Raw genomic sequence first — 15,441 nt, forward strand, 5'->3', positions numbered from 1 at the left:
CGAGTACACACCATAAAGCCATCAATGTTCAGCTGTTCTCTAATTTCCAATCCGCCATGCTACATGATGATGGAGATAGCAGCTCTACAGCTGTCGCCGAATTCCACTTGTCCTAATGTGTCTAGAAAGATTACGTTAGTCTATCACCGGCTCAGCTTAAATTCCAGTTTCAACCTTTTCATGTGTTTTGTAAAACATTCAAGTAACATCAGATTATTTTCTCCATTTGGAGCTCCAGATCTGTTTCATGTAATATTTTCAAGTAACATTTCCAACTACAGCACATTCATGCGTGAAATCTCCATCTGAGCTCCATTTGGAAGACTCTGTACTTTTTATGAAAAGAATTACTTCATAAACTGCAGAAAGTTCGCTGAACACCAAGTATAACCTTTTGTAGTCATCTATGGCGTGCAGAATCGGCCAAAGAAATTGTATCCCAGCTAAACACCGAACTTCTTCTCTGCACATTGTGATGATATGGTGCAAGTCTTCCCCTTCTTCTAGTTTTCACATTAGTTTACTTGTTATAGCAGAAGTTTATACTCCAGAGCTGCTGTTCTTACTAAATGGGATCGAAGAAATTGTAGCTTTTTTGGAATTGAGCATTGTCAACCAGAGACCCTTACCTGTAACTCCTAACCGATCTTTGGGTGACATTAGGTTCCATTTTTAACATGTGGATGCAACAAGTCATTCAGAACTGGAGCCACTGTTTCCAGGACTGCCACTCTCCTCCTTTGACGTCCATATGGCCTAATAGAAATGTCTGACAAGTTTACGAAGTATGCCAACTCATGGCTACTTTATAACATGGTAAAGCTGGATTGATGCCAGTGCCCATTGTCTTTGGTGGGCCAAAATTTTTCCCCAATTGCTTTTCTGGTTTAATCTTATTTTTATTGATTTTCTCACTTGAACATTACAGTATATACAGAAAAGCAAACTTCTTGATACACATATTTCTACTTTAACCTCCCGCAGGTGACCCACCTCACCCCGGGGCCTTAAATCCAGACCCTTCATCCTTCACCTAACAGGAGCCCTGTTTCTCTACACCAAATCCTTTACCTAAAGCTGCCTGACCCCGCCACCTACCCATATCTAGCAACACTGAAGTGCTTAAACCCCCCTACCATAGACAACAATAAGAAAGAGAGAAAGAAAGAAAAATAAATTATTACTACTTATTATTACTTATTACTTTATAGAAGCCAAAGAAACTTCTGTGTCTCCATAAATCTATCCAGCTGCTCCATATCCACAATTCATATCTTCCATTGCTACCGCTATTTTTTCCCTTGTTAAAATTGTTTTTCAATCCACTTGTGAAGGCCCTTTGGTGAACACCACACAGAAGCAACTATGTGTAATATGGCCCCAGTTGAACATAAATTCTCCAGAGTAGGCAATGGCAGCAGTAGACAGCAGACTGCAGAAGAGACCTACTCAAATCACTTTGCCAGTATGGCAAGCAGGATGCCCACTATTCCAATATACAGTTCTGCTCTGGGTCTAAGACAGTGTTTCCCAACCAGGGTGGCTCCAGCTGTTGCATAGCTACTACATTATAGTTTTGCAACAGTAGGAGGCAACCAGGTTAGAAAACACTGGTCTAGTGGATAGTGGAAAACCTTAAAATAACATTAAGCCATCCCGGCAAATCACCATCTATCCCTGGTACAGGGAATTAACTCTTCCGCACCTGTAAACTACTTAAGCCATCAAGTATAAGCTCATGTTGTAATGTTGTGACAGCCGAGACTATGCCTTTCTTGGCGGCACAATTTTTCTGATGATGCCAGCAACATTGTGCAACTGTTGGCCACAATATGCAGGCGTAGTTACACCTACATATAGAAGCTGCAGTGTTAGAATTTACTTTAAAGTGTACCTGTCATTTGCAAAAACTTATTATGTAATGTAGATAATATCATTTTTATGTATATTTGTATTATACATTGGTTAAAAAATTGTATATTTTTGGGTGAAAAAATGCTGTCTTGTCACTGCAGCTATTGCCTGTGTGTTTCTTTGTGGAGACAAAATACAGGAAGTGTGCCTTAACAAGCAGGACTCTATGCAGGTTCCTGGCTTGTTAAGTCAGCCTGCTGTGTGAGCCAGGGGCATGTTACAGACCTCAGTGCACAGAGCCACACTTGTCCTCAGTGCACAGAGCCCTGCTTGTCCTCAGTGTACATAACCCTGCTTGTCATCAGTGTAAAGAGCCCTGCTTGTTCTCAGTGCACAGATCCCTGCTTGTCCACAGTGCACAGAGCACTGCTTGTCCTCAGTGTACAGAACCCTGCTTGTCCTCAGTGTACAGAGCCCTGCTTTTCCTCAGTGTACAGAGCCCGGCTTGTCCTCAGTGTACAGAGCCCGGCTTGTCCTCAGTGTACAGAGCCCAACTTGTCCTCAGTGTACAGAGCCCTGCTTGTCCTCAGTGCACAGAGCCCTGCTTGTCCTCAGTGCACAGAGCCCTGCTTGTCCTCAGTGCACAGAGCCCTGCTTGTCCTCAGTGCACAGAGCCCTGCTTGTCCTCAGTGCACAGAGCCCTGCTTGTCCTCAGTGCACAGAGCCCTGCTTGTCCTCAGTGCACAGAGCCCTGCTTGTCCTCAGTGCACAGAGCCCTGCTTGTCCTCAGTGCACAGAGCCCTGCTTGTCCTCAGTGCACAGAGCCCTGCTTGTCCTCAGTGCACAGAGCCCTGCTTGTCCTCAGTGCACAGAGCCCTGCTTGTCCTCAGTGCACAGAGCCCTGCTTGTCCTCAGTGCACAGAGCCCTGCTTGTCCTCAGTGCACAGAGCCCTGCTTGTCCTCAGTGCACAGAGCCCTGCTTGTCCTCAGTGCACAGAGCCCTGCTTGTCCTCAGTGCACAGAGCCCTGCTTGTCCTCAGTGCACAGAGCCCTGCTTGTCCTCAGTGCACAGAGCCCTGCTTGTCCTCAGTGCACAGAGCCCTGCTTGTCCTCAGTGCACAGAGCCCTGCTTGTCCTCAGTGCACAGAGCCCTGCTTGTCCTCAGTGCACAGAGCCCTGCTTGTCCTCAGTGCACAGAGCCCTGCTTGTCCTCAGTGCACAGAGCCCTGCTTGTCCTCAGTGCACAGAGCCCTGCTTGTCCTCAGTGCACACAGCCCTGCTTGTCCTCAGTGCACACAGCCCTGCTTGGCCCCAGTGCACAGAGCCCCTGCTTGGCCCCAGTGCACAGAGCCCCTGCTTGGCCCCAGTGCACAGAGCCCCTGCTTGGCCCCAGTGCACAGAGCCCCTGCTTGGCCCCAGTGCACAGAGCCCCTGCTTGGCCCCAGTGCACAGAGCCCCTGCTTGGCCCCAGTGCACAGAGCCCCTGCTTGTCCTGTCCACACTCCCTGTATTTTCTCTCTGCACAGAGACACAGGCAATAGCTGTAGGGACAGGACAGCATTTTTTTTACCCCAAAAAATTTACACATTTTTTAACCAATGTATATTACAAGTGTACTTATGTTATTATCTACATTATATAAAAAGTTTTTGCAAATTACACTACCCATTGAGGTAGCTTTATGTAAGGCCATTACTGATGCTGACTGGGTGCTTGGCTTTCCAAACCTATTAGAAAAAAAAAAACACTTTAGCGACTTTACTTTGCTTTCTACCAGTTATTACTCTTTTACGTCAGTCACTGTGCATGGTCCTTATTTACTATTCATATCTCCTCTATGGTTTCTGATCTTTGTTTGCTGAGAACATGAGGAGCTTCTTCACATTCCTTACAAATAAGAGACACATGAGGCATAACTCCTTTGGGGTATTTATGGAAAATATTATGAATGAAAATGTGGGCTGTATAATGGGCACATTGTACTATACCATGAATAGCTTCTTAGGCCAGAATCACAGATTACAAGCACGTGTATAATAAAATATATCAGCAAATTTTATGGAGTGTGAACGCAACCCGAAAATAAGCCATTAATATTAGACAGGCAGGGGTCCAACTCCCAGAAAAATCCCCAGAAAATTTGTTGTTTGACAGGGTCATAGCGCATATGTGAGCACTGTGCCATCTTTAGTGTTTCTGCTCGTACTTGCAGTAGTGGTGTGCAAGGTCCTACAGCGTTATTCAATTTACTTAAATAGGATAATGCTACCTACAGTCTAGATCTGTGAAACGGGTACATGGCTGGAAGAACTGACCAATCAGAATGGGCATTTTACTGGTAAAACACCTGTATTACTGAAGTGTATGCACTGACTGGCTGTCTGGTAGTGCCTCCCTACAGTACAGGAAGGTACTACATCTTCTGAACTACTCTTTACCTGGGTTAGCTTCTCCTTTGGACACCAAATAAGGGCGGCTCCATTTTACCTTTTTTAGGACATTGTGTGTACTGTACAGGATCCTGAAGAAGCTCCTGTCCTCTACATAGACAGTGATTTACAGCTCCCAGCAGATCTCTCTTACTTTTATAAGAATTGGTTTCATCTGTACTAGTTATGTACTTATTTCTCTTTTAATCCTCACTTTTTCCTATTTTTGGATGACATTTTGTGGCCTCAGAACCAAAAACCGAGTTTCCATAGAGTTATAGTCTCCACATACAATGGTTTCAACATACAATGGTCATCCTGGAACCAAGTAATATTGTAGCTTGAGGGACCACTGTACATTAACGGTACGTTTACGGCTTTCGCTGCGGATTTTCTGCCGGTACGTCAATGACAAAATCTACAGCAGCAAAATACGCACGTGAGAATATACACTACGCACAGGTCTCAGACCTAATATGCACAGAATGATATACTCAGCAAAAGAGGGCCCGAAATGAAGTAAAAAGGCCACAGCTGAGGTAAACTTTTGTCTAGACAGCAAAACCACATTAATGGCCTGAGGGCTGCTTATGAGGAAATGCTCCGCTTAAATCCCTGTCATTTAAAGCCCTTCCTTAAGAAACAAACACAATAACTATTAATCAGAATGAAGCCCTACTACTGAGGAAAGGGTCATGACCCAGGATGAAACGGGCCGTCTGAGTTCTGAAGCAAAATTCTTATGTTATTAACATTACGCAGACGTATGTGTAGATATCTTACTATATCAGTGTTTTCCGAAGAGTGTGCCTCCAGCTGTTGCAAAACTACAACTCCTAGCATGCCTGGACAGCCAAAGGCTGTCCAGGCATGCTGGGAGTTGTAGTTTTGCAACAGCTGGAGGCACACTCTTTGGAAAATACTGTAATAGATGAATATTTTTATGATTTTTGCCTGGGGCTTCTGAGTTGTCTAGGTAACCCACAAACCTATCATTTGTGAGAAAACAAAACACAAAAAGAGATGTGAACAGAACCTTATCCCCTATATCTGGCTGCAGTTTCTGTCACAAGTGGTCATGTTCTCTGTATTTGCCAAATCTATAAGACACTGTCTAGTTATTTTATATCTATTCTCGTTCATATTTCATCTATCTATTTATCTATCATTTAATCTAGTTCATACCTGATCTAGCTCGTATATTGTCGATTGATCGATCTTACTCACAAAATGAGTGTTGTCGGGCCTTTCCCAGGTTGCAGTAGGCCTTCAAACAATGCATTACTGGTCAGGTGTTGAAAGGGAGCATGTCTGTGCTTCAGTGGGTGGAGTGACTGCTGGGTGGGAGGGAGATCATTTGCCACAGGGCTTCAGGAAATTGTAGTTTCAAGCAAAGCACACATGGACGGGAGCCTAGCTGTGCTGTAATGGGTGGGGTGACTGATGTGTGGGAGGGAGAGAAGTCACCCCCCACCTAAAAACAAGAGATACTAGGGATTGTAGTTGAAGGGAGGGCACAGAAACAGGAAATAGCCAGTTCACACAAACAAGCTTACACGTGATGGGGGAAACTGGACACGGCCACTTACCACCAACACAAGCACGGATCCTTAGTAAGTCACCTTATGCTGGATAACCCCTTATGTTAGTAACGTCACCCTATGTTGGATAACCCCCTTTAATACAAAGCTCAATGTCTGAGCTTACAAGCTGTAAGAAGCAGTAGCCTTCGGACAGCATCATTTCCATGAGTAGGAGTACAGGACCGATTTTAATCAGATAAAAGCCTTTTAACATGAGTCTTTTCCTGCTGAGTCTTCACGTATAGCCGGTCAGGGCAGAATGTGGTGAACGCAGCAGTTTTTTGCCAGATACAGACTTTAACATAAACATGTGTTTAAAATGAATCCACACCTATATGCGCATGAGGTGTGACAGGGGGGACGACTTGATGGAGAGCATGAATTCTTGAACACTACTTTGTGCACTTGCCAAAGCGCTTCCCAGTGTTTTGTCTGCAGCTTGCATTACACAAAGTGCTTGCCAAAATAACTTAATCAGAGCCGGGAGCCAAAAAAAGTCCACAATGAGTTCAAATGTCAAACAAGAGGTAAAAATAAAGTTCCAGGATGCTGAGTAATTGGATTCCTTTGTGTGAGAGAAGAGTTTGTCTTATACATCGTTTGAATAGGTCAGATTTAGATACTTTAGGATTTTTTTTTATATTGTAGAACTACAAGAACCATGCTGGTGATATGGGGTAACATATAGATTTGGAGTCTGGAGGAAAAGTGAAAAGGGTGTTGTCCATATAAAACATTTTGTATGTTGGGAAAGTTCTCCAGCAATAAGCTGCTCATACTTTGTCACAGAACTGGATACCTTTGCAAACTGCATGTATGTTTTAAAGCGTACCTATAGTTTCATGAAATAAAAAAAAAACTTGCTCTGTTTTGTTACATGAAACTTTGGGAGTGGTGGCAAGGTGACTTAAGTACTCTCGCTGCTGTTATTTAGCCCCTCCATGGTGCACATTTATTTCTCATTCTCCCCATTTCAGGGCTGACTGTTTGTCAGTGGTAAACACACAGGGGCTTCTTTCCCGTAGGCTAAGTTTCCACTTGGTTTTTGAAAAACTGCCACTGCAGTTTTTGAGCCAAAGTCAGAAGTGGATCCATAAGGGAGGAGAAGTGAAAGTCCTTTATATGTCCTATTCCTTTTGATTACACTTCTGGCTTTGGCTTAAAAACTTCAGTGGCAGCTTTGAAAAAACTGCCAGAAAAAAAAAAGTGGAAACTCAGCCTTAGTCTGCAACACAGCACCTACTCTTCTCTGCTTTGCAGTGATATATTGTTGATGCAAGTGCATTGGACTGAACAAACTGGTATTTTGGATGAAAATGGAGTAATGGTTGGGCTTTGAGGGTTCCTTGGCTAAAGTTTTAGGCACACGTGACTGGGATAGGGATAAGATGTTTGATCGTGGGGGTCCCCTCTGCTGGGGTCCCCGCGATCTCCTGCAGCACCCAGCGTTCCTTAGCTGCAGTGTAAAGCATGGTGGAGGTACAGAACAGCTTTTCGAGCCTATAATGAAACCTACTATGATTTTCTGTACTCGCTGACCATAGCTCTGCTTTCCATATCATGGCTGATAATGTACTGTTTTTAGGCCTTCAGCTGGACATTTGTGAAGACTTGTTAACATTTTATAAACATTACTTGTGTTCATTAAATTCCCACTAAGTGAATCTAGATCTTTATGGTATTTGAGGTGTTTGTTTCAATAAGTAACATGAAAAAGACAACTGCTTGATGTTCATCGACAGCAGCCCTGGTCATAATATCCTGACCGGACCATTTGTTTTCTTTTAAAAACTTGGACTTAAACATGCAGAGGGACGGTGGAAAATGCTGTTTATTTTGGGCCGCAGCCATGTGACTGCTTTTGATGTGTGTTCAGACGCTGGGTATAATCTGTGACAAAAGTATGTGAACCTCACACCTGCAGACTGGGTTATGATGCAAATCGAAACAGTAAATGAGAATCTGGTACAGGCAGACACCTGAATGACAATGACTGCATAAGACTAGAAGCTCTTGTGTGTGTGTGTGTGTGTGTATATACACAGTGGGGATCAAAAGTTTGGGCACCCCGGGTAAAAATTTGTATTAATGTGCATAAAGAAGCCAAGGAAAGATGAAAAAATCTCCAAAAGGCATCAAATTACAGATTAGACATTCTTATAATATGTCAACAAAAGTTAGATTTTATTTCCATCATTTACACTTTCATAATAACAGAAAACAAAAAAATGGCATCTGCAAAAGTTTGGGCACCCTGTAGAGTTAATATCTTGTACTGCCCCCTTTGGCAAGTATCACAGCTTGTAAACGCTTTTTGTAGCCAGCCAAGAGTCTTTCAATTCTTGTTTGAGGTATCTTTGCCAATTATTCCTTACAAAAGTCTTCCAGCTCTTTGAGATTTCTGGGCTGTCTGTCACGCACTGCTCTTTTAAAGTCTATCCATAGATTTTCAATTATGTTGAGGTCAGGAGATTGTGAAGGCCATGGCAAAACCTTCAGTTTACGCCTCTTGATGTATTTCCCCATGGATTTTGAGGTGTGTTTAGGATCATTATACATTTGTAGAAGCCATCCTCTCTTTAACTTCAGCTTTTTCACAGATGGCATCAAGTTAGCATCCAAAATTTGCTGAAATTTTATTGAATCCATTTTTCCTTCTACTTGTGAGATGTTCCCTGTGCCACTGGCTGCTATACAACCCCAAAGCATGATTGATGCACCCCCATGCTTAACAGTTGGACAGAGGTTCTTTTCATTAATTCTGTTCCCCTCCTTCTCCAAACGTACCTTTGCTCATTCCGGCCAAAAAGTTCAATTTTAACCTCATCGGTCCACGGAACTCGTTTCCAAAATGCATCAGGCTTGTCTATATGTTCATATGCAAAGTTCAAACACTGATTTTTGTGGTGAGGTCGTAGAAGAGGTTTTCTTCTGATGACTCTTCCATGAAGACCATATTTGTACTAGTATCTCTTTATAGTGGAATAGTGTACCACAACTCCAGTGTCTGCCAGATCTTTCTGGAGGGATTGTGCAGTCAAACGTGGGTTTTGAATAGTTTTTCTCACAATCCTGCGAGCTGTTCTGTCTGATATTTTTCTTGGTCTTCCACATCTTGCTTTAACTTCCACTGTTCCTGATGACTGCCATTTCTTAATTACATTCTGAACAGAGGATATTGCCATCTGAAAACGTTTTGCTATCTTCTTAGCCTTCTCCAGCTTTGTGAGCGTCAACTATTTTCAGTTTCAGATTTCTAGACAACTGCTTAGAAGAACCCATGGTGCTGTTTGTTGGGGCAAGGTCAGATGAGTCTTGGCGTTTAAAACCTTTGAGATTGACATCACCTGGTCTTCCCAGATGATGATTGAGAACAATCCATGACACTGGCAGGTCTCAGCTTTGCAAAGGGGGCAGTGCATGCATTAAATTCTACAGGGTGCCCAAACTTTTGCAGGCACCATTTTTTTGTTTTCTGTTATTATGAAAGTGTAAATGATGGAAATAAAATCTAACTTTTGTTGACATATTATAAGAATGTCTAATCTGTAATTTGATGCCTTTTGGAGATTTTTCCATCTTTCCTTGGCTTCTTTATGCACATTAATACAAATTTTTACCTAGCTTGCCAAAACTTTTCATCCCCACTGTATGTATATGTATATATATATATATTTGAATACTGTAATGGTGCAGAGACTAAAAGTTCTTGCAATATAATGTCTCCTTCCTTTTGTTGCAGGTGATTAAGGAAGTATGCAGTAGTTTCAGTGGGACTGTGGACTCGGACGGACCCTCTTCAAGTTCTCCTGTTCCAAAGACAGAACTAGAAAAGGTATGACGATTGAGCAATTATGCATTTATTAGTAAATTGTTATATTGTTTTGACTCATAGTGAATTTTCATACTTGAAACACTATTTTGTATTTTATTAATCAGAAATATCCCAAAATTCTCTGCTGATTAATTTCTTGCAGACAATTTTTTTTTATTATTATTTTTTTTAAAGTAGGTTCCTATGGCTCTTCAAGGATGTTCCTGAACGTCCTTGCAGAGTCTTCAGCTGCCTGGAAATTGCACAGTTGCAGTAAAGGGGAGCTGAATGTCAGCGACAACAAGAATCTCAGGAGAGAAGACAGACAGTTTATTAAAGTCCCTGCCTTTCTGTTTACTGCATGACAGCTCAGCAGGAGTAAGGCCATGTTCACACTGCTTAATATGTGTGGAATGTCCGCCCAGAAAATATAGGCGGATGTTCCACACATTTGGTTGTTTAGGCGGCGCTAGGACCGGCATAGACAGCAATGCATTTCCTAGTGGAATCCGCAGAAACCATGAACACGTTTAGTGTTTCTGTAGAGGCCGAAATCAGGTTTGCCATGAAAATTCCACCATGTGTGAAATCAATGGGACCCTGCTGCAGCGGAATTTCCGGACAGAATATTTTTGCATTTGGAAATTCTGCCGTGTGAACATGTGATCACCGGGAAGCTGCAGGAGCTGGTGGATTTTTGCAGACCCAGATCCATTCAGCATAAGTATTGAGGGCTGCATTTCCCCCTGTATCTGGGGCTAATTTACTGCCTCATCTACTGGGAAAATCAGTGATAATTTTGTTTTAATGCCATCCCCTGAGGTTTTCTATGACAAAAAAATTAAAAATAATTTAAAACAAAAAAAAAGTTACAAAAATATCCTGAATGGCAGATTCTGTGCCTTCTTATGATACCTATATATCCCTTATACAAAAAATAACCATAAGACAAAATAATTTAAGGTTAATAAAAAAAAAAACTATTTTTTCATCTGTACTTTGTGGTATTTAAAGGAGATGTCGGGGGCAGACTTTTTCTATTCCATCCTACCCGGGCTGCATAAAAAGACAAAACAAACTTTTGCTTAACTCCCTACGTTCCCCTGGAGCTCCGCAACAGCTGACCTGCCAGTGGAGGGTCAGAAAGGAGCGCCCCTGAAGTAGTAGGGGGGGAGCGGAGCCACCACAGAAGGGACCGGTGGGATCTCCGAGGAAGGACAATCCTGCGATTGAGAGACAAGGGAGACCTGGCCCACCAGTATAGAATCGCCAGTTGAAGGGGTCGGAAATTAACTGAGTGAACGGAACGGCCTCCATGGCTGCCACCATCCAACCCAGGACTTCGATGCAAAAGCGAATGGAAATCAGGGTAAGGTTCCGAAGTGTCCGAACCCCCGACAACAGAGTCAGCCGCTTGTCTGGCGGAAGCTGAATGCGGGCAGACGTCGTGTCGACCTGGAGTCCCAAAAATATCAGGGACTGGGTGAGAGAGGTTGGACTTGTCCTGATTGACCATCCAGCCGAAGCGAGACAAGGTCTGAAGGGTGAGGGAGAGACTCTCTAGATTCTGGTCTCTGGTTGGTGCCTTGATAAGGAGGTCGTCCAAGTAAGGAATCACTGAGACACCCCTAGTCCGTAGGAGGCCGATCACCGGTGCCAGGACCTGAAGCGTCACATGGCGCTTCAGCCTATCACCGGCCGCAGCGATGTCCCGCCTTGGCTGGTGATAGGCTGAAGCGCCGTGTGACGTACCGGGCTAAGGGAAGTAGGAAGTAGACAGCCCGGCCGAACGATCAGCTGTTGCGAAGCTCCGGGGGAACGTAGGGAGGTATGTGAAAGTTTGCTTTGCCTTTTTTTTGCAGCCCGGGCAGGACGAAATAGAATATGTCCGCACCGGACATCTCCTTTAAAGAATACATTTTTAGAGTAATAAATAATTTTTTTTTTTTTTTTTCCCCGATAAGACACGCCCCCTCCATATATCTCTATTAAATAATACAGTATACAAAAATATAACAAAAATAAATAAGTAATTAGTCTGTATTACAGAATAAGAAACAAAAAATGTCTTGGTAATTTAATAAGAATTTTATTTATTTAGAAATTAAGTCCTGATGAATAAAAATAACAAAAAAATATGTCTGGGATTCCAATGTCAATTCAAACTCTGGATTTGTGTGAATAGGAATCTGTGTGTGAACATACCTTGATACTGTGTGCCTCCAGCTGTTGCAAAACTGCAACTCCCAGCATGCCCGGAAAGCCAAAGGCTGTCCGGGCATGCTGGGAGTTATAGTTTTGCAGCACCTAGAGGCACCCAGATTGGAAAACACTGCCCTAACACAATATGCATTAACCGCCTATGCTTTCTCTAGTGGTAACTATAGGCAGGATGTTTAAAGCTTTTTTTTTTTATATGCAATTTCCTCTTTATTTTGACCAGAAATTGTCAGAGAAGCCAAGCTCAGACGGAGAGTGTAATGTCGAGAATGGCACGGCAATTGTCAATGGCAAGGAGCCCCGTATGTATTATTCTTTTGGATTATTATTTTTAGTTTTTTTTCATGCCATAAGTAACTCAATTTCTTTCACTTTCACCTGGCTTTGCACACATTTTGGGGATCAAAAGTTTCAGTACTGACCCAGTTTCCAGCTTATGGGGAGTCTGGGCATTGGTGGAACTCAATGCAGCGGATGACTGATGATCAGCAAAGTGCTGTGTAGGGGTCTTTTATATATATACTTATATCATTTAAAGAGCTAAGACTAAGAAAAGGGAACACTAAATAATTTTTACATGTATGGTGTATTCAGGATTTGAATCTGCAGATCAATAATGCACAGGATAATATACGTTTGAATACACACTTAAAGGAGTAGTGCATTGAAAAATAACTTATCGCCTATCCAAAGAATAGGTGATTAAGCTATAGATTGCAAGCGGTCTGACCGCTGGGATCCCTCACAATCTTCTGAACAGGGCCCCGGCAGTCTGTTGGGAGCGGCCGTTCTGACCCCCGCAGGAAGCCACGTCCGACGCGCCCCCTCCATATATCTCTATGGGATACATAGAGGAGGCTCCATGCAGGGGTCGGCACGCCCCCTCCCATCAGACTGCCGGGGCCCCGTTCAGAAAATCGTGGGAGGTCCCAGCAGTCGGAACCCCCGCAATCTATAATTTATACCCTATGCTTTAGATAGGGGATGTTATCTTTCACGACAGAACTCCTTTAAGAGAATTATCCTTAGTATAGACCTTCAGTAAAAGATCGGTGGGGGTTTGACTTCTGACCACCACCGCCAATCAGCTGACTGGAGGAGCGCTGAATTTCACTTCATTGTTTTAAAGCAACAGCTCCACTAATTTTGTAGTGGCCATGCCTGGTATTGCAGATCAGTCCTGTTCTAAAATAAGACTGATCTGCAGAACCATACATAAGAAAGTATCGAGCTGAAACATTAAAGGGGCTACAGCGGTGTGTACACTATTTGTGAAGCATGTACTAATTTCTCTATCTGCTCCATTGGGGGACACAGACCTTGGGTATATGCTGTTGTTGCTAGGAGACTTGACACTATGGAAGTCAAAAATGTTGACTCCTCCCAGCAGGATATACCCGCCTACAGTGCCTGAGGTAATCCGTCTTAGCTTAGTGTCTTCAGGAGACAGACGCTGGTCTGGGGTTTCCCAGACCTGGTCAAACCTTTTTTTTCTAGATTAGGGATATTTAGTTTCTTATTCCCTTTTCTTTTCCTGTTTTTAGGTAGGGACTCAGGAACATAGCGTTCACTGTTTCCCCATTTTCTATTGAGGGGGCACAGGCATTGTGGATGTACTGTCAACCCCCTCTCGCCAATGGTCAGCGCCTGGGGTTGTACCTCATGGGTCCGGGTCCCCCTACCTCCCTGCTCATCTCGCTGTTACAGCCCGGCATGATGCAGGTGAATAAAAGCTGACTGAAGACTTCATTAGGTAAGTTCTTCTGAATGAAGTGAGTACTGGTTCTCGGCTCTTTGGTAAGCGCCTAAATGAAATTATCTCAGAGGTGACCGGGGGTGAAAGTTCCTTACTACCTCAGAATAAGGCTCAGAGTACTGCTTCCCTGTCGCAAGTCACCCTCCTTTCGGTCCTTTCGGACTTTTGGTGCCAATAAGGGGGCCAGGCAGACGCCTTCACGGGACAAGAAGGCTCCCTCTTTCCAAACCCGTCCCTCCTGGAAATCGGACAACTTTTGCTGCCAAAGCGGGCACCCGCAAACCTACTTCTGCCTGAAGGGACGCCACCACTCGCAGATTTTTCTCGGGTGGGAGGTCATCTGTTACTCTTCCGGGATGTCAGGGCCGCACATGTTCAGGACTCCTGGGTCAGGGATGTGGATCCAATGGTTACCGGATCGAGTTTGCCTACCTTCCAAGGGATCGCTTTTTTCTGTGTCGGGCCCCCCGGTCCCCCTCTCTAGCGAAGGCTTTTCGAGGCGCACTACAGTCTCTTCTCATCCAGGGAGTAATTGTCCCGGTTCCTCCCAGGGAGCATTTTCGAGGTTTTTACTCCAACCTCTTCGTGGTCCCCAAGAAAGGGGATTCCATACACCCAATCTTGGATCTGAAGCGCCTCAACCAGCATCTTCTCCTTTGCATTGAGTCTCTCCGATCGGTCGTGGCGACCATGGATCAAGGGGAGTTTTTCTTCGGTGGACATCAAGGATGCCTACCTCCACGTTCCGATTTTCCCAGGACACCAGCGGTACCTCCGCTTTACTGTTCCGGAAGGCCATTTTCAGTTTGTGACTCTCCCGTTCGGCCTGGCCACTGCTCCAAGGGTCTTCACCAAGGTCCTGGTGCCGGTGATCGGCCTCCTACGGACCAGAGGTGTCTCAGTGATTCCTTACTTGGACGACCTCCTGATCAAGGCACCGACCAGAGACCAGAATCTAGAGAGTCTCTCCCTCACCCTTCAGGCCTTGTCTCGCTTCAGCTGGATGGTCAATCAGGACAAGTCCAACCTCTCTACCACCCAGTCCCTGATATTTTTGGGACTCCAGTTCGACACAACGTCTGCCCGGATTCGGCTTTCGCCAGACAAGCGGCTGACTCTCTTGTCGGGGGTTCGGACACTTCGGAACCTTGCCCCGGTTTCCATTCGCTTTTGCATGGAAGTCCTGGGTTGGATGGTGGCCGTTCCGTCCGCTCAGTTTAATTTCCGACCTCTTCTACTGGCGATTCTATCCCGGTGGGACTGGTCTCCCTTGTCTCTCGATCGCAGGATTATCCTTCCTCGGAGGTCCCGCCGGTCCCTTCTGTGGTGGCTTCGCTCCCCCCCTACTTCTTCAGGGACGCTCCTTTCTGCCCCTCCACTGGCAGGTTATTACGACGGATACCAGTCTTTCGGGTTGGGGGGGAGTTTTCCGGGACCGGACAGTCCAGGGCCTTTGGTCCCCCAGAGAAGCCCTTCTCCCAATCAACGTTATGGAGCTAAGGGCAATCTATCTCTGCCGGTTACATTGGGAGATCCTTCTTCAGGGGCGCCTGGTTCTTGTCGATTCGGACAACTCCACTGCTGTGGCATACGTCAATCGCCAGGGCGGCACCCGGGCTCCACGGCGATGGCCGAAGTATCCAAAATTCTCCTCTTGGCAGAACGATTCACATCCCGGGAGTAAACAACGGGGAAGCGGACTTTCTCAGCCAGTCCTCAGCCGACCCCCGGCGAGTGGTCCCTTCATCCGGAGGTATTTGCGGAAATCTGCACCCTCTGGGGCAC

At 44.7% G+C, this 15,441-nt stretch overlaps 1 protein-coding gene across 3 annotated transcripts in view; it reads left to right on the top strand.

The window, feature by feature from the left end:
* The window catches only part of AFAP1 (actin filament associated protein 1), a 142,517-nt gene that overhangs the window by 96,897 nt on the left and 30,179 nt on the right, over nucleotides 1-15,441 (top strand). For all 3 annotated transcript variants that reach the window (XM_056555052.1, XM_056555053.1, XM_056555054.1), the window contains exons 7-8: nucleotides 9,609-9,701; nucleotides 12,124-12,202. In XM_056555052.1, the coding sequence (XP_056411027.1) occupies nucleotides 9,609-9,701; nucleotides 12,124-12,202 (172 nt within the window). The remainder of the gene's footprint in view (nucleotides 1-9,608; nucleotides 9,702-12,123; nucleotides 12,203-15,441) is intronic.

This window comes from Hyla sarda, chromosome 1, assembly GCF_029499605.1.
Source record: "Hyla sarda isolate aHylSar1 chromosome 1, aHylSar1.hap1, whole genome shotgun sequence".
Taxonomy (NCBI): domain Eukaryota; kingdom Metazoa; phylum Chordata; class Amphibia; order Anura; family Hylidae; genus Hyla; species Hyla sarda.